The sequence below is a fragment of the Fringilla coelebs genome (assembly GCF_963513975.1).
Source record: "Fringilla coelebs genome assembly, chromosome: 2".
Classification (NCBI taxonomy): domain Eukaryota; kingdom Metazoa; phylum Chordata; class Aves; order Passeriformes; family Fringillidae; genus Fringilla; species Fringilla coelebs.
The window spans coordinates 5,073,186-5,097,700 of record NC_140029.1 but is presented as its reverse complement, the minus strand read 5'-3'; the positions used below and the strand labels follow the sequence as shown (position 1 = coordinate 5,097,700).

At 43.3% G+C, this 24,515-nt stretch overlaps 1 protein-coding gene across 2 annotated transcripts in view; it reads right to left on the bottom strand.

Annotated features, from left to right (window-relative positions):
* Positions 1-24,515, bottom strand: part of ABCG1 (ATP binding cassette subfamily G member 1) — a 58,082-nt gene that overhangs the window by 6,079 nt on the left and 27,488 nt on the right. For both annotated transcript variants that reach the window (XM_084226837.1, XM_084226838.1), the window contains exons 3-16: positions 15,139-15,256; positions 14,263-14,395; positions 12,832-12,882; positions 10,724-10,869; positions 9,964-10,087; positions 8,532-8,646; positions 7,630-7,778; positions 7,370-7,471; positions 6,083-6,251; positions 4,817-4,917; positions 3,839-3,997; positions 2,245-2,363; positions 615-839; positions 64-106 (exon numbers count right to left, since the gene is read on the bottom strand). In XM_084226837.1, coding sequence (XP_084082963.1) covers positions 64-106; positions 615-839; positions 2,245-2,363; positions 3,839-3,997; positions 4,817-4,917; positions 6,083-6,251; positions 7,370-7,471; positions 7,630-7,778; positions 8,532-8,646; positions 9,964-10,087; positions 10,724-10,869; positions 12,832-12,882; positions 14,263-14,395; positions 15,139-15,256 — 1,754 coding nt within the window. The remainder of the gene's footprint in view (positions 1-63; positions 107-614; positions 840-2,244; positions 2,364-3,838; positions 3,998-4,816; positions 4,918-6,082; positions 6,252-7,369; positions 7,472-7,629; positions 7,779-8,531; positions 8,647-9,963; positions 10,088-10,723; positions 10,870-12,831; positions 12,883-14,262; positions 14,396-15,138; positions 15,257-24,515) is intronic.

Genomic DNA, 24,515 nt, shown 5'->3' with positions numbered 1-24,515 from the left:
TAATTACTTGAATCGCTTTAGGTTTCTTTTAAAAAAGTATCCATATTAAAAAGATATCTTTACCTTATTAATACATTTACAGACTTTTAGCCAGAAGGGGGTAATCCTGTGGAAAAGAATTGCAAAATAATACATAGAAAACTGCAAAGATGAAATCTAAAAATATGAGAGCATCCTGTTTTCTTTGCATTCCTCATTTTGCATCTCACTACTTTGTCAACTAGAGATGACATTACACTATTCTGGCCACCAAGACTGGGATCCTGGTGACCTTATCCCAAAATTGTTTTTCATAAGGAAAGCTCCTGCAGCCAGGTTTCTTGTTACAGTTACACTGCCTCGGTATTGATATCCTGTGGTGTGAAATTCCCTTCTACAGTTCTTCTTCCTAGTTAAAGCTAGAAAGTGTAATGAAAACATGACCCAACCCAACTGGACTGATTGGCTTAACACTGGGTGTCCACTATCCCATTGTGGCTCTCCGTGGGCTCGGTCAGGACAGCATCTGGCTGTCCCCACTGGGGACCAGCCTGCCACAGTGAGACAATGTCAAGTGCCCTCTATTTGATGTCTAAAGTTCTCCTACTGCCTTGGTTCAGCTGCTTCTCCTTTACCTCTCCGCTCGGATTTTGTATCTGAGGACAAAATAGGCAATCAGGCGCAGAGAGAAGAAGAAAATCCCAAGAACAATGAAGTCCAGGTAAAGTTTGGCATTTTCTACGTCCAGTTCTTTCAGGATGGCCTCTGATTTTTGGAAGTGGCAGGTGTCATCTTTGTCACAATGCAGATCTTCTCGATCCAGCCCGTAGATGGAGAGGATGACGCCTTCGAACCCGTATCTGGGAAGAGGAAGGAGGGATTACAAGGAAAATCCTGGTGATCTGGTTAGAGGTGCAGCACAATCCCTGAGAGAGCTCTGCTGAAACGCTGAGGGGTTCAATATTGCTCTGACACATCTGTCTTGGGGCAAGTTCTATCCCTGCTGCAGTCAGGCACATCACGTGTCACGGGCACTTTATGTAAGAGGGAGCAAGGGCAGGAGTTTTGCCTTTAATGCTTCCAGTCAGTGCACAGAGCAATTTCTCCAAAAGAAAAATGTTAAATCAGAAAGCAGCACGATTTCAGCTCATATTCAGAAATTCCCCATTTAAAAGTGGCATCATTATTTGCCCTTTTTTTTTTTTTTTTTAAACAAGCAACAGAGATACAATTATGGCTTGAAATCAGAAAAATGTTAAAACCAGCATCAATCTAGAATGTCCTTTCTCCTTCCCTCTGTACATTTGCAGTTCCACTGGTAGTGTTCCCAGTATTTGCTTTTGCAAGGAGATAAACCATCATGGATCTCATGTTTATGAAAGCTCCCTCTGGCTTCAGGAGACCCCACATCAGCCAGGCAATGATTTAAGGACTCACCTTGAATTCTAAGTATTAATTCAGGGGGTGCAGTCTCATTATCTTTGACAGGAATCTCTGTAGGACCTCACTTGGCAAAGAGGATTTTTTTTTTGCCTGGAATTTCTCAGTAATAGTGCAGGGTGGGGAAATGGAGAATGGGAAAATTCCCCTCTCCTAATTTCAGCTAAAACCATTTCAGTGTCTAGGCTAAACTACCCCTCCAGAGGTTTCCTGGTGGGAATTGCCCCATCCTAAGACAGCTGAGTCAGACACAGACAGCATATAAGGTGCCTAAGGACCTTAAAGCAGCAGTTTAAATTAGAGGTGACACAAATCCTATGCCTTTTGTGGCAGTGCTACCGCAAAACTTTATAACAGGACTTTATCCAACAAACCTATCTAGGATACTGTGAATTAGAGAACTATACATTTTCTACATTTAGAGAATTATATATTTTCTACATTTTACATAGTGATATACTGAATTATACATTTTCTTCCAAAATAAGGTGCTGGCATCAATTTCTCAGTTGGTGATGTCTCTGTTATTTCATACATCCACCACTGCAAAATCCAGGAAGATTTTCATGCTGTGCAATCCCACTGAATTCAAAGGGACTGACATGGACTTGTGGCCAGCAACCTCTTCCTATTTATTTCACAACATCAACAATTTAAAATGCAGAGAGACAAGGTGATTCACATCACAGGTATGAGTATGTTTATACTCTAAAAGAACATGCTGTGAACAGCCCCTTTGGCACCCAAAATAACCAACCCCCCAAGCAAGCACAGGCAAACACACAGCATGTCCAGATGGGAGGGTGAAGGCCTCCCCAGCAGTACCTGACATAGGAAATGTAGGACATCCACTGGAGGTATGTTGGGATGGTATCAAAGCTGACAAAAAACCCAGAGAACAGGAGGACTGGGATGGCAGTGACTGGGCCCACAAAAGTTGCCACCTGTGAAGAGAAGGAACAGAGTGTCTCTTGTCAGAGAAAAAGTGAAAATTAACTTGCTCTTCTATGACTCCTAGGAATAATTCTACTGCCCCAAATTATCACCGTTTGAAATACTAGAAAATTGATGATTTTTTTTTTTTTCCTGGTGAGGGGAAGAACAGAAGCACAGGGGTCATGCAGTAAGGCTATGCTGGTCTCCACAGGGTGGCACAGAGAAGGCATCAAGTGTTCTGCTGCAGAAATCTTGACAGCATCAATGCATATTGAGGTCAGAATAATCTGTTCTGCTGTGGAATGGTCACCTCAGCACAACTTCTGCCAAGAGTTACATGGCCAGCTTCCAGTCATGTCAACAGCTGCCACTCTTCCTTCCTTTCTGGAAATTTGGGTTTTGGGCAAGCATTTTCCTACCTTCCTTTCTACAGCTTTTCTGGGCACACATGGAAGAACCTTCTCCTGAGCTACTGTGGAAAATTTCCAGTTTGTGGGGATGCAGAAACACATCAGTCCTGCAGGACCTGCCCAGTCTGGGGTGAACAGCAAGTGACAATCCACCCAAGCAGGGCAGGCACAGCCCCTTCAGGTGGGGCAGGAACTTCAGAGCCTCACACCCAGGGCATGGCTGTGCTCTGGGGTGAGTGGGGAGCAGTAAGAACTCTGCTACTGCAAGAAACTTTCTGCCTGTCACCTCCACAAACATCCTGGGGACACAGCAGCAGCAGTGACAGGGAGCAGAGTTAGAGCAGAGCTGTGAGACACAAAACACCACCAATGCTGTCTTAGGTTGTAAGATGTGGCTGGGGGTGTGTGTTCTATTCCATCTGTCAGAGCTGGGGCAGTTCTCTCTGTTCACTGGGCAGTTTTTTCTTTCTCTCTCCCACAGCCCATCCTCCCTGCAGGAGATCTCTGCTGTCCATGGCCAGTGAGTGTCCCTGCAGGGCTGATCAAATTCCATCATCCCATGGGGAGATGCTGTGCCCAGGGCAGGAGCCAAGCATTCCTACCTGGATACAATCTGCCCTGGAACAGCACAGCAGCCTTTGCCCCCTGCATTCCCAGAGGAGCAGCTTTCTCCTGCCCTGCATTCCCAGAGGGAGAGCAGGCCCATCTCCAGCAGCCCTGGAGCTGCAGAGGAAAACTCCCCCCTTGTGCAGGATCCTGCTGCAGCAGAGCCACAGCTGGCACTGCAGGAGGGCTGAGCCCCCCTGGGATGGGGCTGTGCCCCCACCCTGACACACAGGGGACAGCAACTGCTCTCACTCTGGCAGGGTTGTTTTTGTTTTGTTTGTATTAGTGCATTTGTATTTTTAGTTTTCCCAGTAAAGAACTGTTATTCCTGCTCCCATATCTTTGCCTGAGAGCCCCTTAACTTCAAAATCATAATAATTCATAGGGAGGGGGTTTACATTCTCCATTTCAAGGGAGGCTCCTGCCTCCCTCAGCAGACACCTGCCTGCTCAACCCAAGACAAGTACCTGGAGGGATGTGGAGGCTGCCCCTATGAGCAGGCCCAGGGACTGAGCCACCAGGGATGTCATGGTGCCCAGGGCAGCGAAGAGGACGAAGCGCAGCGCGTCGGAGGGCTGGGAGGTCATCCAGTACACGATGCTGCAGTAGGCCACGGGGAACATGATCTGCAGGGACAAGCACTGGGAGTGAGCCCCTGGCAGCCAGGCACTCACTGCCACTCTGAGGGAGACAGAAACGTGGGGGGGTTCCCACCAATCCACAGCTCTCAGCCCTTCCATTCCGGGACAGGTGGAGGATACCTGTCTTCCTGATGGGCATTTAACAGAGGGCTCCACTCCCAACCCTGCACCCACCCTGCACCCTTCTGTGTCATGGACATATCTTATGAAAAATACTTTTCCATTCTTTTCTATTCTTTGCTAGCCTTCTGATGAAATCCTTTCTTCTATTCTTTTAGTATAATTTTAATATATCATTTTCTTTTACTACAATATATATCATAAAATAATAAATCAGCCTTCTGAAACACGGAGTCAAGATTCTCATTTCTTCCCTCATCCTGGGACCCCTGTGAGCACCACCACACTCCTGAAAATAAGCAAAGCCGGTCATGTGTTTATTAAAAGAATGTTGGGTCAGGTCTCAGCTTTTGTGAAGTCCTGCACTCTCAGGGTGCTTCTGGTCCCAGCACCCAGAAATGGGAGCTGAGATCCCCAGAGCCTGGCTGGGGAGTCAATCCCACACAATCCCAGCTCCACCACTTGCTGAGCTGGTGGGGCTGGGCTGGACTCGATGGTCTTGAAGGTCTCTTCCAACCCAGGGATTCTGTGAATTCTGATTCCTCCCTGAAGCTCCACCAGACACATATGGACATTTTCCCCACTATTCCAATGGATAAAATACCAGAACTAATCTTCTTGGCAAGGGGGCTTGTCATTCAGGAACTGAAATGGTTCTGTTTTATAGAAGAGTAGAGCATGTACCTGAAAAGGAACATCAGCCATGGTCTTGGCCAGGTAATAGGCTTTCAGGCTGTACCAGTAGTTCAGATGCTCTCTGAGAAACACTCCCATCTCAAGGGGAACTGCAGAGAACACAGATTATTCAGTCAGATTGGCAGGGCGCAATACGGCTCCACAAAAAACCAACGTGAATGTTGTTGTTAAACACATTAAATCAAGACTCATCCGTGTCTAATCCTGCACTGCTGCAGTCCCAGGGTGGGACTGGAACTCTCAGGTCTTTGACAGAAAAGTTTCAGTGATTTGTAATGGAATTTTGTAAAAGGTCAGCCCCTAGAGCTGCTCACTGTTGAGACTATGGACCAGTCTACTCAGATGACCTGAACCTCCCTTAAAGAGGATTTTTCAATGAAAAGTGGTGTCAAAACTTAAAGAACTTGGTTATTCTTTGTGGTCCAACAGGGAATCCAAAGTAACAGCACTCCCAGAGCAAGTATGAAGCTGTCCATTCTGCAGGAGTTTGCTTCTGACACCACAGGAATAAGCTGATTTTATGCAGGAATCATAACTTGGAAGCCCCAGAGAAATTATTCCATCCTCCCCAAGTCCAACCACGAGCTCAGGGCATGGCTGATTAATGTCTAATATTAATCAAAATTTAGAAAAAGATTTGGATTCAAAGAAACAACTCCTTGCACTACCTGTAAGATATGATGTAATATGTAAAGATATGAAGATATGATGTCATAATGATGTAAATCCACGATTTGAAACTCTTTCTCACCATGATATAAAAGAACTCTGCCAAGCTTTGAAAGAGAGTGGGTTCTCTTCTCCTTATTTTAATAATGTGTTGAAAAGTTTGTTTAATTCTTGTGTCTTAGTCCCTGCTGATTGTCGAAATGTGGCATCTGTGATTTTAACCAATTCACAATATCTTTTATCAGAATTACAATGGAAACAAAAATCTTAATAAATTGGTTGAAATACCTGAAAATACTCCTTATGAGAATATAGATATGGATCAATAGCAAGTGATCCACCTTTCCATAAGGAGAAATTCCAGTCCAGGACTGTGACACTGAACTGTCTGTGCAGGAAAACACTGGGAAAACTGGGCAGGGAGGAGTGCCACTGGCCAAGCCCGTTTCTGCTGGCACAGCAGCACTTCTGGGGGTGCAGGGTTGATCCCCACAGCTGCCCCAGAGGGAGAATCCCAGGTCAGCTGCTGTCTTACACCAAAGCAGACCCATCCCAGCACTCCAGCACCCCCTGCCCAGCACTCACAGGTGAGCACAGTCGGCATGAGAGCAGCAAACATCAGGAACAGCATGGAGAAAAAGAGGAACCCCGAGTTGCTGAGGACTTTCTTGGCCTCGTTGCCAATGCCCAAGTAGAGCAATCCGATGAGCAGCCCAATGCCAATGTGAGAGGTGATCCTCAGGTGTGTCAGGACCTGCGGGAAGCAAAGGGTGGAATTTATCGGGAATGCTCAAAAACAGTGACAGTGTGGCTGAAATTGGGTAGGTTGCAGGAAAGGAGCACTTATGTCCAGAAGATCTTATATGGAAACCACTGAGTGGTTTGGGTTGGAAGGGGCCCTAAAGATCACCAAGTTCAACGCCCTGCCATGAGAAATGTTAATTTCCCACTGGGTGACAAAAATTATCAGCTTCCCATGAAAATTTCTTCCTGGTAATACAGGCAGGAACTGCAAATGCTGCAAGCTGAAATCTCACTGTCTGACAATACCACGGAGCCCCTGGCTCTTATTCATCAGGGGAAAGAGACTTTCTGACTAAAAGACAAATTTCCCCAGAGCAGAAGAGAAGCAGAAAAGGCATTTCAGGCTTGTGTAGACCCAAGTAACTTCATCAGGAATAAATTAGCTTTCTGTGACTTCTCTGCAACACAGTATTCCCACAAGAGGCTTGGAAGAACAAAAGAAATAATAACATTGGGAACAACTGCAAGCCTTTAGAGTCGAGCAGGAAGAAAATATATTAAAAACAACACTGTCCTTCAATCTATGCATCAGCAAATCAGTTACAGTTTCTCCTGATCTTAATCCATTAACTTAATTAATCCTTGTTGACAAATGCACTTATAAAAATCAGGAAGGGAGAACAAATTACGGCAAAGAAGCAGAAACTTTTTATCTACCAATTTTCTATTTCCAAAAATGAAGCCTTTAAGTAGTAACTTTACATCACACTGAAGCTATTATCTCCTCCATCCTGAATTTTCTGGAAAACCTAATTTTGTGACACAGCACTACGACTTCCCACTCACTTTTCAGTAGGATTACTAACTGTATAAGGGACCTGCCAGCACAGAGGGGATTTAAACTTTGGGTTTTTAGGCCAGGTGCTTCTGAGTGCTGTGTAAAGCTGTCATCGACAATGAAGATGGTAGAGTTAACAGCAAGACTGGAGAGATCAGCCTCTTCCCTTTGGAATTCTGTGATAATTCATGGATGGGCTGCTGGACAGGACCTGTGAGGTGTACTGCAGTGCCTCACACCCAGCTGGACAGACCTTTTGGCCACAAAAGCTGTTCCCAAGCCATTCTTACCGAGTCCCTCATGATGGTGAGGAAAGTTCTCTTGAAGAGGATGCAGAACTGGGTTAGGCAGCTGGCAGAGAAGCTGTGGCAGCCTTCTGTGGAGGAGGAGTCCTGCAGAAACACACACAGAATAAACCCCTTCCCCTGCAGGATCTGCTCTGCTTTCCATTCACAAAAGCCCACTCGCATCAGCTGAGTGTGCCCAGAGACTCCTCCACCGAGGGAGGATTTAACTTCCCTCCCTCCCCCTGCAGAGATGCACAAAGTACCTCCTCAGAGGGCCGGTGCCAGAGGAAGGGGTTCAGCTCGTGCTCCCCAGGCACGTCTCTCTTGTAGTCTGAGTCACAAATCCTCTCCCTGACCGCCCTGACCAGGCGCCCGCTCTGGTCCCCGTACTCGCCCGAGGCCACCTCCATCACTGCAAAAACAGCATGGAGTTACTGCTCTGCAAAGGCTGAACTCACTGCTGACCAGGTGCAAGCCTCCTTGTTAAATCCCCTTGATGCTACAGCGCTGACAAAACCAGATTTTTTAAAATTTTTTCAATTTTTTTAAAATTTATTTTTTAGTACAGGCTTTCAAGCGCCGCGTGCAAATTCATATCTCCACAAAACCAACATTTAAATGCATCTTTCCATAAATGTTCAGAGAGGTCTCTTCATCCTGGAAGTTAAATGAACCAGTTCAGAGGAAAGGCAGGGAATACAGAAAATAGACAAAAGTCTATTTTTGCAGCACTTTCCTTTTTTTTTTTTTTTGTAATTTAAGAAACAGCACTGAAAAAATCCTCAATGCTCTAAGCTGCACAATACCACAGTGGCTGCTCAAGATAAAAAAATAGCAAGCAGAATACTGGAGCCACTTTAAAAAGTCACTAACACAAGTTACTGTGAAATACACTTTATCTTTCATTTCCTGAATCTGGACTTCCAACCGAGAGAAACATTCACTAAATTGCACCACTAGGTGGCATTCAAATTACTTTGGGGGAAAAAAAAAAATCTGATAACTTTTATTTTGAATTTTGGTTCATATATGGACAAAGCACATAAGAATATATGTACAGAAGTATAAATCACACCATGGTTCCCCTTGCCCTGATGGTGATAAAATTCTAAAATACAAAATGATAAAATAAAAAAAGAAATGAAACTATTCAAGCTGTCCTTACCAAAATCTGCTGGGTTGTGGTAGGTTGGACAATTCAGCCCCAGGTCTCTCAGGTAAGGGACAAGGTTTGTTACCTTCCCACGGTAAATGCACTGACCTTGACTTAGAACATAGAGCTGGAAAACAAGAAGGAAAAAAAAAAAGAAAATAGAAGAAAAAGAAATAAGAAAAAATGTGAAATAGTCTCAACCAAGAATAACCAAGTTCTTTAAGTTTTGACTCCACTTTTAATTGAAAAATCCTCTTTAAGGGAGGTTCAAATCATCAGAGTAGACCAGTTCAAAGTCTCAACAGTGAAAAGAAAAAAAGAAGAAAAAGAAAAGAAAATAGAAGAAAAAGAAATAAGAAACAATGTAAAATAGCATCAAAATATTTGAATCTGTTGCCTGATAACATCTCCTTGTCCCTGGGGTAAGAACACCTTGGGGAGATCTGTCACCACTCGAAATTAACTTTGCCTGGAATCACAGCTAATGGAAAATTTAATGTCTGGAATTGGAATTCTGCACACATTGCCTGCAGGACTTCAAACACATTAACACAGAAACACACTCATTCCAGCCTTTGGCACATGCTGAAAATAGGCAAGGAGCTGGAGAGCCAAGCCATCTAATTTCCACACATTATGGATATTTTGGGCTGGGATGGAAGGAGGGCTGGGACAGCACAGCAACAGCAAACAGCTCCATCACTCTCACTTTCAGCCACGACTTTGACTTTAAATAAACCTCCCTGCCAGACTGGCAATCTGCAAGGGTTTGTTCACCTGTGGTGGTGGAGGTTTTCTCTCAGCTCTCACAGGACTAATCTAAACCCTCTAACAGGATTAAAATACATTTTTTATCTAATCTAAACACACGTGGTCCACATGCCGTCGTTGGCTTGGAGAGAACTTCTCCGACGGACTTAATTTCAATTAATTTTCCACACTAAATTCAGTTATTATTATTTCATGTGAAGTAACTCTTCTCAATCTACACCTGTGTTATCTAGGATACACAGATATACTGCAGGCATTGACACTGCAGCTCTCCTGCTTTTAGATGGCTCTGATTTCCTTCAGGGACAGCCCTGTGCTCAGGAGCAGTGCTGGCTGAAGGCATGATAACCACCAGTGCAATAATCTTCATTTCACAAAATTAACAGCAAGATCCAAACATCACACACAAATAAAGGAAACAGGCAGAGAAGAAGGAAAAAACCATAATCAATAAGTGTGTTTTGCTGTTATTTATTTAATTTCTTCATATGATTTGTAGCCATCAACTAGAATTATTCATGTTTTTTGATTAAAGAGGTGGTTATGCCTTTTTGATGGTTTTTTTTTTTGTTTGTTTTTGATGGTTTTTGATGGTTTTTTGATTGGTTTTTTTATTTCCTTGAAAGCATAACTACCCTGAACTGCACATGAAGAGAAAGTCTGAGAGCAATACCTGGTCAAAGAGCTCAAACAGTTTTGCACTGGGCTGGTGAATGGTGCAGATGATGGATCTGCCACCCTGGGCCAAAGCCTTCATCAGAGAGACCACCTGGAAACACGATGCACTGTCCAAGCCACTGAAAAAAAAACCCAAACAAGTTTGTTATCCACAGGCACCACCCAAAACCAGCACAAGAGTTTGCTACCTGGTATCCCATTATTATCATTTTACACATTTTCTCTGCAGCAGTTTCATTTTATCATATGCCAACCTTATGCTTGTACTTCTCCATCAGGCTTTTAATTAAGTTGGAAGCATGCCTGAGAATGAAAAAGAGTATTCTGGAAGCTGCCTTAAGGGACTTCTACATTTTAGGGCTGCAGATTTAAATGCTCCCAGCTTTAATGAATAGATACATATTCATATCTTTGCCAGCCTCCTCCCAGACTGATCACATTCATTACCAAAAGTCACATTTTAAAATGTTTGTATTCAAGCAGTCCTTGCTGGAAAAAGAAAAGCCGTGCCACAATATTTTCCCCTCTCTTTTCCTCCCTCCTGCAGTTTGTGGATGCTTTAAACATTACTTACAGCCCCACAGCCCAGCAGTGACCCAAGGCACCAAGAACCCAAATCAAATTATTTCTTGCCCTAATTCAGTGCTTGCAGACAACACAAAATGAGCTTTTCCAAGGGTTTAGAGGCGAATAGCTTTTCTGTAGCTCTATGCAAAACCACCTTTGCCTGTGTTTGAGTTTTGGCCTGGAAGTACCTGGTGGGTTCATCAAAGAACATGACAGGGGGGTTGTTCACCAGCTCCAGGGCAATGGCCAGGCGTTTCCTCTGGCCCCCAGAGAGGCTCCCAGTCCTGGTGTTGGCACACGTCAGCAAACCCAGGGCTGTCAGGATTTCCTTCACCTGCAGGGAGCAGAACATTCCAGGCTGTTGGAACGTGAAAAACCTCCAGCCCCTCCACTGATTTTCATGGAGGCTGCAGACCAGCTCACAGCTTTGCCCCATCACCCACACACTTAAAGCCTTTTCCATCTAAGGTATTTATTAGCCATTTATTAGACTCAGTGTTAACAGCTTTTTTCTGCCATTTACCGTTTCTGACCCAAATTCTGCTTGTTTGTCCTGCATGACCTCACTGAGTGAAGAGGTGAAAAAGGAGTGGAAATCAGTTCTTCTGCAGCTGTGTGTTTGTGGGTATGGCACTGACATCAAGAGAGGGGCTCTTACAGAAGCTGCTTTCCACAGAACTCTGGGGCTGTCTCTACAAGGGCTCTGTAACAAAACCCAGTGGTTTCTGCAGAGCAGTGACCTGCTTTAGCTCATCTGCTCTCCACAGTCTCCTCTTTCAGGCTCAGCCATTGATTTCAAGTGTTTTCATTCCACTCAGAGTCAATGCACTCCTCACAGGTACTCTCAGATGTTTGGGATTTCCAGGAAGGGCACAGCTTGTCCCAGGGCTTTTGGAGCAAAAGGAGAACAATCCCAGGCACCAGGATTTTTCTGCCTCAGTGACTGTAGATCTGGGCTGGTATTCCTATATAAGGGAAATAACTCTTTGGCTTCAATAAAAGCACAAAAATGAGTGAATCCATGAGCTACACTGCTCATTCAATTGACAAACTCCACCACTTCAAAGGTAGAAAGCAGCCAGGACATATTTAATACTTCACTGAAGTTTGGGAAACAGAGCCCCCATTTTTCAAAGCATCAACTGCTTGGATGGAGAGAGTTTTCCAGAAAGAGTGCCTGACCTGATGAAAATTGGTGAGACCAAGCAGGGCCTGACCCTTTGCTTGTCCTGATTTTGATTTCCAGGAGTTCCCTCTCCCAGTAAAGGGGAGTAAAAACATAACAAAACCCACTAAGTCTTGTTTCTCAGAGAAAAAGCCCAACTCCCTCATTCCCTTTATCTCTGGGAAGGGCAAACAGGACTCAGGCAGCACAAGCAAGGACAACTAGAAACATAAACTGTGGTTCACCTGAGGATTTTCACTTGTCCCTGCTTTAAACAGGAGTCTGCAATCCTGCTAGCACAAGTGTATAAATTCATGACATTTATCTGTGATAAACATTTACACTCCAATTTACAACAATAAAATGAATTATCTTCTCCTGCACAGGCCAGTAACACGAACTAGAAAATTCTTCTAACGTGTTGTTGAATAAACACAGCACAGATTTTAACTCAAAGAGCTGCTTGCAATTACAGTGACAGTGTGAACAAGTGAATTAACTTGCTTGGCCTAACTTCACTAAAGTGTAAATGAACTAAGGCTTCCTAAGTACAATTAAGTTAACAGCTGTTTCTATGTAAATTTACTTTCCAATAAAAAAGCAACTTGTGTTTGTTTTCTTCACCACAATCTGATTCCTCTAAGTTTCCCTTTCTGATTGTCAAGGATTCTTCTGAGTCTGAAGAAATGCCCATTGCTCCAATTTGGAAATAAACACAGAGAAAGGACAGCCACAAAACCAGCTGATCTACCCAGGAAGTTGCCACAGTTGCCACATATTTCAGGAGAAGTTGTGCTTTTCCCCATGGCTGGGTTAGAGGAGCACAGGCTGGGTGATTTATCTCACCCCACATGAGATGCACATTGGAGAACCCAAGGTGCTAAGGAATCCTGCAGAACCTGTGGATTTGTTCCAGTAAACCTTTTACAATTTTCCAGTCTTGTACTGAAAGCAGCTTTCATGGAAGCTGCAGTGAACCTTCCCTCCTAATGACACATGTCAGCCCAGGGAATATGAATTATTCTGTCATTGCCAGTCCAGTGCAGTTCAGTGTTAGATAAAAAATGTCTGCTTTACAGAGCTCACTTCTTGGCATCCCCCAAATTCCAGTCTGATGGGCAGTGTACATACCATTTCTCTCCTCCCTTCATCTTTCTCCTGAAGTTTCAGATGAGCAGATACCTGGAATGCAAAAGAATGGAGTTTGATTTTGAGCTGGCCTGAAGCACAGCCACCACTCAGAGCAGATGTCTCAGGCACAGCACTCCAAGGCACCACTTAAACAACTCCTTTCAACCCAGCCAGAAAATCTGAACTTGAACTGCAGTGTTCCAGTCACAAGCACCACATTTTTCTGTGCAATAAATAACTGAGTTTAATTTGACTTAGGCAAAGCACCTGACAGAAACTGTATTAGAAAAAAAGGCCATTCTACAAGAAGTCAAAGAGCTTTACAGGAGGATGGGAAAGTGACATATTTTGCACACCCAAAACTTCCCAGGTAATGCCAGAAACACAGTTTATTTGTGCTTCATTCTCACTGTAAGGATAACTGAACTCTGCCATTCTCCAGCATGCAAACAAGCGAGCACAGAAATAAATAATCCTGTGAAAGATGTCATCTGCTGTCCTGAAAGGCAGCTCCATGATACATCATGATTAACCTTTATTAAAAGCAATTAAACTGTTAGGTAATTATTTTTTGTCAGAGCCTTGATTGATTAATTTCAGACAGCAACTATAATCTGGGCCAAATTCTGCAAAAGTTGTCCCGTGGGATTCTGATGAAAACACTCAAGTAAACAAAAGAGACAAAAAACTTCTCCACCAAAAAAGAGCCTTTGCAGAAAATCAGCCACATAAAAACTGGAGTGGCCTTAAAATTTGTGAATTGAGCTGGCACAGTGTGAGCAACCTGAGCCTTGTTTTGATAACAATTTCTGAGAAAAACTGGCTCATTTCTCAAGCTGAGCTACAGACACTTCCAGACTAACTGGCCAAGCTGGCAATTCACAAACTTGCTGAAGTGATGCAAAAGAATGAGAAGAATTAACGTTGCCTGTGCATCTTGGACTTATTCTGTTACTGGTTTTTTTCCCCATGAAGAAATGAAAGAGATTTTATAAAATGTCTTTGTTTTTAAAAAAGGCACAAAAGAGTAGAAGCAGCAGGGAGATCACACTGAAGTGTAAATACCAATTTTCAGTCAGGAGACGAAAGATGGGGAGAAAGAGAGAGATGAGGTTACTCATCCACCACCCAAGCAAACAGATGGTCCTACAAAGGCTCAGTTGTGAAGAATTTCAGGTTCTATTCTCTAGATCTAAGGAGCAGACACTCAGATCTCCTTCCAAATCAGAATGCTGGGCACAAACTGGAAATTATAAAAAGGATGAGCCTGAAATGGAACTGAAGGCATCACCAAATTCCAAGAACTCTCACTGAGCAGGACCGGACAGGGATAACATCTGGTGGCACTGCCGGGGTAGGAGCAAGGGCACAACACAAACCATTCTCCATTTCCCCCTGCCCAGATAAACTGGAGCAAGGAGCAGAGCTCACCATCATAGCTTCCTGGACAGTGAGGTGAGGAAGGAGCATGTCATCCTGCATGATGTAGCAGGAGACCTTGCGGAAGGAGCGCAGGTCGCGGGGCTGCCCGTTGATGAGGATTTCTCCTTTCATCCCCGTCTCTCTGAAACCAAACAGCAAAACAACCAGAGGTGAATCTCACCATCACTTGTGCTGCCAGATGGCTGAGCACCTGGAAGTCTTAGGCAGTTGTTGTCTCTGTGAAATAAATTTGGTACACTGGAGAGAAAGGAAATTATTTCCTGATTGCGCTTTCTTTCATATAGAGCTTCATGGCACGATGCTGAAAATTTTGCTCAAAATGTGTGCTGTTGTATATAAGTCTGAAAAACTATCAAGAAATTAAAGTTGGGGTTTTTTAGGTTTCTCTATCCTGTTCCTTATGCCCCAAATGACAAGACAGAGACACTGTGTATGGCCATATGAGAGGGGATTTGGAAAAATGAAGCACAGGCACTGCATTTTGGTGAGGAAGACATCAACATTATGAAGTTGTGACTAAAAAGAGTCGATTTTTCAAGTGTTTATGTGATTTTAAAAAACATCGCAAACATAAGACACTGAGTCAGATTTGTTACGCAGCCAAAAAAAGGAGGTTTTCTGTATATGTGTGTTTTTTGGATTTTAAATTGCTTTTTATTTTTGGATCAGACCTGCTAAGAGATAAATCCCAAGTGACCAAAACAGGACAGAGAGGAAAAAAGATAAGCAAAAGGAATCTAATTCAAAATCTTGGAAGTGCCTGTTTTTGACAAACTCTAGGCCAAAATTTCATCTTCTCTCGTCTCCAAGGAGCCCTCAGCCTCAGTGATCTTATCTTAACTTGGGATTTTCATTGGTACTGACCTGTACCCTGCAAGAATATTCATAAGTGTTGACTTCCCAGCTCCTGAAGGTCCCATAATTGCAACGAGTTCTCCACTGCTGAACTTCCCTGAAATTCCTTTCAAAAGGGTCTTATAACCTGGAAGAAGAAAGAAAAGTTCACTGAACCCTGAAAAACATCTAGGGAGCAATGAAAGCTCATTTCCACTGAATATTGATGACAAACAGGCATTAACAGCCACCTCCTGAGAGGCTGATGCCAACATCAGCATGCTGCAATATCAAAAATAACTATCAAAAACCAAATTGTGAGTGGGAGCAGCAGTTCCTGCCACGACACAAATGGGATTACAGGGTCTCACACTCTTGCCTCACTGCAGGACAGTTTTTAAACAGGGCTACGAAGCCTTGCTGCCATTCTCTAAGTGGCAGCAATACAAAATACTAAAATGCTATAATACTGTAAATACTCTGAGTCCCCTCAGAGTATTTTACCAGGATGCTGTTAAAATATTCAACACACCACAGCTAACAGTCTTGGAGCAGGCTGCCCTCCCATCACTGCAGTTTCAGTGCCAAAATTCTGCCCTCTCACCAAAACAGCAACTCCTTAGAGAGAGCAGCAGCTGAGATCTCAAAGACCTTTGCCTTTTTCCATAAAAGAAATGGAAAAAATGTCTTGTATGACAAGAAACTCAGCAGGATGAGACACACAAACTTCATTCTCTTGACACAAGAACTCTTACCAGAAGAACTCTAAAGGCTTTTCTAGACAGGGAGACTGACCACAGTAACTGTAAAAACATTTTCTGGGGAAAATTTATAGTTAAAAACATGCAGGATGTTTTTCTCATTTAGATTAATCCACTCCAAAACTTCATGCTACCATAATTACATCCTCAGGCAAGGATGTTCTAGAGTGACAACACCACCTCCTTCAAGCATTTCAACTTATTTCTGATTTAATTATCTTTGCCAGTAAAGCTTTATTAGAAGCCTTTACTCCATGTTATTCTAAGTATAAGCAAACTGTGCTCCAGTGAGAATTCCAGATTTGGACCAATTGCACCCACCTTGCCCTGCAGGATTTCCATGTAAAGGCATAAAAACTGTGTAAGGAAGGTGGAGAGAGCCCTGACCAGCATTTAAATTTTTCAGGATCTCTTTCCCTTTTGTCTTTCTTTTTTTTTTTTTTTTTGCTTGCTTACTTAATTTTAATTACCAGTGCTTCCAGCTAAAGCTTTAAATAATAAAAAAATGCTAAGTAAGGTGTCAAAAGCCAATCTCATATGTTGGCAATGTTTATGTGGTTTAATTAAAACTAAAACAGAAGGGTGGAAAATCCATTTAAATGCAGAGTCAGGGTTTGGCAATCCATTTTGCCACCCTGGTGGACAAGCAGGCAGAATGTAAATTCCACATGTAAACTATCCCAGAGTTCTGATGATCAGCACAGGCTGTAGCTGGAACATGGAAATGCTATAAAAAGCCCCACATTGTCTGCAAGCTCCTAGAAAAAAAGAATTGTGGGTTATCTTCTGATTTCTCTTTCTTCCTGACGTCATGATTTGCTTTCATCTCCACTTATTCTCTTTAAATTTTCTTCTTGTCACCATTCTCTATTCACACTCCTCCTATGCCACAAGAGAGCAAACTCTGCACCAAAAACATTGTCATGCTGCAGTGGAGGTCTCCCAAATCCACAGCAAATCCTCTTCCCTACACACCCCAGCGCAGGGGCAAGGCAGTACCCACCAAACCTCTCTAGAAATATCTGATCCTACAGTTTGCATGGCAGATGGCCTAGAAAATGTAACTGACTAAATGGATCAAAACAACCATTTCTTTGAGTGGTTTTTTTTTTAAACAGGCCAGTAATTTTTCACTATAAATCTCACCCTGGACCTAGAGGAAACAACTTGTTTGGGAGCCACGAGTGCCACAGGTACAAAAATAGCAGAGTATCCACACAGGCTGTTTGTGGCACCAGTCCTGAAAAGGAAAGCAAGGACAATCTGTCAAAAGGAACAGCAGCTCTGAAGAGAGAAACCCATGGCAGCCCCACAAGGTCAAGCAGCTCGTCCTTCACACCAGGGCCCCCATCCACAGCAGCATCCGAAGGCAAAGGAACAATCAGGCCTTTCAGGCATGGCAATATTTAATAAACTGGATCTGCAGGAACAAAGTCCTTCATTCTCCTCTTCAGTGTAATGAGAACCTGCTCCCTCCCTACCCTGTTAAACCTGTAAGAGACTTAAATATTAGAATGCATCGCCGATTATTTGCATTATGCACCAGGCAGGAAATCTTGCACAAACTTGTGAGGGAGGATAAAAAAGGTACACTGCCATCAGTGAGGGGCATGCAACCTAAAATGCAGGTTCAGCAATTGCAAACATGTGGTAACACAGATATCACTGCCTAAAACTGAAACCTCTCCTTGGAAAAGTGACTTTAATATGTGTAATGTTAAAACTCCTGCGAGATTTAACATTACACACATTAAAGTCACTTTTCCAGAGTTTCACAAGTGATGATTGGTATATCTTTAGCTGCAGTATCTTCCCCCTCATGACCTTCACGTGTTCCTGTCCCTCTGATAGAGTTTTCCATTTTAAGTATCCTGCACACGACGTTAAAGCAGAGCAGGACTCACCACAGAGACACAGAATCAGCTTGAAAAAGATCTCCAAGATCATCAGGTCCAAGCTTTGACTGATCATCACCCTGTCAACTAGCACAGAGCACTGAGAGCCACATCCAGCCATTCCCTGGACACCTCCAGGGGTGGGGGTTCCAGCCCCTTCCCATGCCTGACCACCCTTTCCATGGAGAAACCCTTCCTGAAATTCTCAGCAAGTCATTTGCAGTACAGTAGAGAAATATGCTTTAAGGAGAAATAAAAGCCCTAAAACTATGAATATTAGATTAGGATCCTAATCACTGGCATTTTAAGTTGCTACAAGCCCAAACTCTCCTCCTTTGGCTGGAAGTGCATAATAAGCTTTTCCATTACAAAGGTTAATTTAGCAAACCCACAAAAAGATTTGACACTGTGGCAGCAGCGTGGTGCCCCAGTATAATCCTTTGTGAGGAATTAAAGTCCCCTAAGCAACCACAGTCTCCCCTTTCAGAATATTGAGGCTAATCTTCAACTGAACCAGTTGACCTAAAACTTCTATACGGGGCCACATGTGTTTCACGAGAAACAGATTATGCATTTGAGGGGATTGTGTTCTCACTGGGAGGGCCTGTTCCACATCCATCTGCCATACATCAGGAATTTCTCACTGCCTTCAACCCCAGCCCTGTCACCCTCTTCTTCTAAAGTTCTTCTAAGCCTTCTGATGTGTACATTTTTGTAAGGGAGTTTCTCACGCACTTTTCATGTAAATAATGACTGTTTTGTATTCCTTTCTGGAGGAGGAGAGAACTGATGGACTGTTAGCTTGACCAGTGTGGGTGTAGAGGTGGCAATTTCATCCTCCAATCCATGGTCACTTTTGCAATTCTGTAAATATCGAGGTCCAGAAATAAGCGTGCCTTTTTTTGCCTCGAACATCTCAGCGTGTGAGTGTGGTTCATTTTGTGCCACATAGTGACACAGCCACCTCGTTTTCCTCAGTCCCTGCAGCAAGGAGCTTGGATATGGCAGAGTTTGGACATGGCAGAGCTTGGATATGGCAGAGTTTGGAAATGGCAGAGCTTGGATATGGCAGAGTTGGGATATGGCAGAGTTTGGAAATGGCAGAGATTGGATGTGGTGGAGTATGGATGTGGCAGAGCTTGGATGTGGCAGATTTTGGATATGGCAGAGCTTGGATAGGGCACAGTTTGGATATGGCAGAGTTTGGAAATGGCAGATTTTGGATGTGGCAGATTTTGGATATGGCAGAGTCTGGATGTGGCAGAGTTTGAATATGGCAGATTTTGTATATGGCAAATTTTGGATATGGCAGAGCTTGGATAGGGTAGAGTTTGGATATGGCAGAGTTTGGATATGGCAGAGTTTAGAAATGGCAGAGCCTGGATATAGTAGAGTTTGGATACGGCAGATTTTGGATGTGGCAGAGTTTGGACGTGGCAGAGATTGGATATGGCAGATTTTGGATATGGCAAAGTTTGGATAAGGCAGAGCTTGGATGTGGCAGAGCTTGGATATGGCAGATTTTAGATGCGGCAGAGTTTGGAAATAGCAGAGTTTGGATATGGCAGAGATTGGATATGGCAGATTTTGGAAATGGCAGAGTTTGGAAGTGGCAGATTTTGGAAATGGCAGATTTTGGAAATGGCAGAGTTTGGAAATGGCAGAGTTTGGAAAGGGCAGAGTTTGGAAGTGGCAGATTTTGGATGTGGCAGATTTTGGATACGGCAGATTTTGGATACGGCAGAGTTTGGATGTAGCAGATTTTGGATGTGGCAGAGTTTAATGGGAGGCTGTGCCTCAAAGCCAGCTCACTCCAGGGTGGATGCACAATTTGGGCTGTTCAGTTCCAGTTCTCTCCCTGTGAAAAGTGCATATTATATGGCTCTAGGCAGATATTTACTATATGTATTTTGTTGTATTGATTAGTAGTGCTGTATTAACATTTAAATGGTATGGTAAATGTAGTCTTGCAGATAAAAGGTAACTTTTGTAGTCAAAATAGGTACTATGTAAGTGGGATATTTTTTTAAGAAAGAACTGAATTACTTGCACCAGACAGCAGCCACAAGACATCTAAATCTTTCAGAGAAATTGAATTTATTGCTCTCTTAGCAGAAGAAATGAACTTCTTCCTGCCTCAGCCCTGAAGATGCCATCAGGATTAAGAGGAAGAAGCTGACACTGCCCAGACAGAATTCTGTGTTTGAATGGAATTTATGCATCATGGATGAGATATATGAATTTGCAGCAGGCTGTTGCTTTTAAGGGTTAATCCTCTGTTAACGTGGAGCCTTTTTCGGGCTTATGTTGCCCAGAAAGAGGTACCCAGACTGTCTTTGTTTTTATTGTCCCATACTGTCCTAATCCTAATTATCCAAATTATTATTACTCTAATTGTATTACTATTTTATAACCATTTTTATTACTATTAAACTTTTAAAATCTTAAAAAGAAGTGATTGGTGTTTTTCACACTCCCTTTGGACTCAACTTATACAATGAGCAAGTGCAGAATTGTGACTTTCTCCTTTTTCACTTCTCCTAAAATTGTTTCAATTTCCAATGGAAATCAGCCTGGATCTTTCCATTTTCCTGTGTCCCCTCCTGAAGTTACTGTGACACGACCTCACAGACTTCTACTGAGATTTACAGGATTATTACCAATATATATTTAAAAATACATATTTAGGGGCTGAAACCCATGGGGATTTTATTATGTTTTCAAGAACTACTTAAAATACAGATTTGACATTAACACACCATCACGAACCAGAACAACCCCTCAGCAACTTCTCAGCCCAGCCCCCTAAAAATAGAGCAGAGCAGAAACAAATCAAAGCTGAAACAGAAAATTCTGGTGACACAAAACTTTTTCCTCTTAATTTCACCTCACATTACATTCTGGAGCTCAAATGCCTCTCCAGAGAAGCAGAATGTGCTTTGTTTTCCCCTGTTAGGATTTCCCATGAAATCAAACGTGAGGCACTGTGAGATTTGAGCAGATTCACAGCTGAACCACCTGCCTGGCCTGAGCAGACCTCCCTTCCAGAGGTGGGATTCCCTCCCTGCCTGGCAGCAGCACAGAGCCCACAAAAGTCCCTTTTTCCAATGAAAGGACAGAGGTGACCTCCTGTCTCTGACCAAGACACCAAGGGAGCTCTCCTTGCTCAAGCCAACAAAATTTTTTTTACGCCTGGAATCATCAAGGGAGAAACGTGTTGATAGCTTTATCTGCTTCCTCGTGGATTTTACAGAGATTTATGGGGAGATCTGGTTTTACCATTCCCATAGAAATTATGATTAATCTGGAAAGAAGCAAGCCATCCCCTCCTCATCCTCAGGGCAGGAATAATGCTTCAGGATGTGTCTGAGTCAGCACCAATTAAAACATAACCAAAACCCACTCCCACCTCACAGTGAATTTCCTCAGGTAAACACCACCTCTAGGTTTTTGACTGAAACGCTTCATTCATTTGCATTTCATTGTCAGTAATCCTCATTTGTTACTCAGAGAAATGTCAAACAGACTCATGGAAGTTTCCAGGTGCTGTACCCTATTTCTGCCTCCATCAGTGGGCATCCAGCCCCCGTCTCAGGTCCCGGGTCAGCACAGCAGGCTTTCCCTGCCCGCTGCAATTAGAGCAGGATTCGCCCTTCCCAATGGATTTGGGCTGCTTCTCTTTCATCACCAGCTCTTCTGGAGGCAGGAAATCACTGCTGGTGCCCTGCAAGTGCCACTGGCCTGAAACTGCTCAAAGGTTTCTCAGAGCACTGACTGAAATAAAAGGCAACAGGGGAAATCTCAGCTCCAGCAGCACGAGCTGGGCAAAGCCACAAACGACTGGAAACTGAGCCACAAAGAAATCAGCATTTGGCACTTCAAAATCAAAACCAGAGATATCATAACCTGCCCTTTCCACACTCCCTGCCAGGCAGAAATGAAGCATTTCTTTATTAAAAATTAAATAATTGTACAAGGACTCTATTTCTGCATCTTGTTGTGGTGCTTTTTTTGGACAGGATGTATTCCTGCTGAGAAATATCCAGCTGGAAATACTGAAGACATCTCTGGAAACTACTGTATTACTTACCTGCCTTCCTTTAATGCTTTCCACAAGAAACATGCTTTTTAAACAGCAGTTTAAATTTCAATCCACAAATATCTTACTGTACTATCAGCCAAATTGTTTCTTAAATCATGACAAGATACCACAGCAATTTCTTGGCACTGTATATTGACCCATTAAAGAATCCCCATTGTATTTTCCTATTCTAAAGCTTGTCAGCTCAGCCCTCACTTCCTTTTACATCAATTAAAAAATCCCCAAACTTATGTAGAGGTCCAGGGAATTTCTTGGCACTGTATATTGACCCATTAAAGAATCCCCATTGTATTTTCCTATTCTAAAGTTTGTCAGCTCAGCCCTCGCTTCCTCTCACATCAATTAAAAAAATCCCCAAACTTGTGCAGAAGTCCAGGGAATTCTCCAGCACAAAACTGAAATAAGGGGACATGGGACCAAGCTGTCACTTGAGGCAGGAGCAAGGAATCCTCCCATTAAGGAAAAACATTCCTGGAAAATGCATGACTTCGCTGCTGCCCCTGAGATCCAGCAGAGCCCCACCTCGATGGCCAAAGGCCATTCCCTGGATTATGAACTGGACAGCAACTGCACAAGTGGGGGAAAAGCAGGATAACTGGGTCCCATGTCACACTGAAGGTGGAGTTAGTGACTCATGGCTGAGACAGGGACCTTGCAGAAGTCCACCCGGACTCTGGAAACATCCTCAGGTGACCTGGCAGGAATTTCATTTGTAGACTCTTCAGATTTCCATCAGAAAACTGAACAGCTGGGAAATACTGGCAGAAACTCTATGGAGAAGCACGAGATGAGAACCACACACAGAGACAACAGCTCAAAGCCAGATTTACCCTTGGAGATTTAATGAAACATTAGTTAGGAAACATTTTTTGCTCACCATTTTTACATCATCCTTTTCAAGGTGTGAATATGCCAGAAAGAAATTCCCTTGCCTGCTCCTTCTCAATCTATTACTCACATTCTGCATGTCAGCCCTTTCCTCGCTCCTGAGAAGCCACCCTCACAGAAAACATCTTTGTGTTTACTAGAAGGGACCACACCAATCTGCTTCATCCAGTGATTTTCCACCTAAACCAACACTAGATCAAAGGCAGGGTGTTTCCCTAAGCTGGAATATAGTTTTGCCATGTATTTCCAATTCTGTTTTAACCAGCCAGGGCACTGTGTTCCCCACCCACCCACTACTTGAGTACAGAGCACTTTCCTCTCCCTGCTATCAACAGGGTTTGTAGATGTTTCAGTTTGTAAATTCTCACTTGAAAGGGATTATCTGTATCAGTTGATGATTATTTAAATAATTTGGATTTTAAAAACCCTCTTGATGAGGATTATTTAAATGGAGGTTCCTTTCCCAAGCTCCACGCTGAGTTCAAACAAGCTTAAGTTAAAGTGAATTACAGCTACAAATACTTGGGAAGAAAAAAAGCATCTTTTAATTCCCAGAAAATCTGGGAGACAGAAACAGCTTCCTTGACAAACAGAGTGAAAAAATATATTGCTTTAATAAAAGGCACCTTCCTAATTTTATACTGCTTTGAACTGTACCTCTACAAAGCCTGGAGGGGCAAGCTCACACTAGAAATAATAAACATGTTTAATCCTACCAAATAAAGCCCATATGTCATTGGTTCATCATTTTTGTTCATCCAAAGTGAGCAAACCTTTTCCACTAATCATTTTCTCACTCTAAACCTTTAGAATCGACCAATCCACACATTTATTTCTGCTCTGTTCACACAGTCTCTCAGGACACTGAACAATAGGATTCTCCATTGTCTAAGCCCTGAGCCCTGCTTTAGGACAATTAGGGGAATTTGCAATTGTAATGTATTCCTGTACCTTGCCTCAGAGAAACGACCTTGGTTATGTAAATGTCTATAAAACAGCAAGCCAGGCACCAAAACACCAGGACAGAAAGGGCAGAGAAGCCAAATGAGTGCCTGAAGTAACCAAATCAAGTTCCTCTGCCTCACAGCTCCTCACAGCTCCTTCCAGCTCAGAAATGAGGAATCTGTTCCGCGCAACCTAAACGAAGAAGTCTTTCGAGCTTTAAAAAATAAAAAGAAAAGAAAAGAAATCCCCCTGTGGGCAGCAAAGCTCTTTCTCTGTAGTGGACTAAACTGCATTTCTTAATATAGCCCACAGCCAGGCCTTGTCAAACATATTGCTCTTGATCCGCAGCCGATCTCCCACTTAGTGGTCATGAGGAGGATTAGTCCTGACTCAGATGCAGGGCTTAGCCCCAGCTCACAGCCAGGCTTGGGGTGCTCAATCTGCCTGATCTGACACATCAAAATGTTTGGTGCTTGACTCAAATTCATTTCTAGGGCCCATAAATTATCAGTGCATAGGAACAGGCACACCAGACTGGCGATTAATTCTGCTTGTTTTGCATTCCTGCTCTGGGAAGGGATAAATAACCCTGTGGAAGTGCCCCTCTCTCCACTACAGTGGGAGTTTAGGACAATTAGCTCAGGTGAGCCTCTGGATGCTGTGAGAAATCCCATCCACTGCCAAGAAAATGATGGCTGACTTCAGCACCTTTTTTGTGGGTTGAAATGCCAGCTGGATTGTGGTCCCTCATTTGCTTGCACCATCACAGCAATTCAGCAATTGCACACCCCCAGACTCCAGGCTGGACTGGGGCAC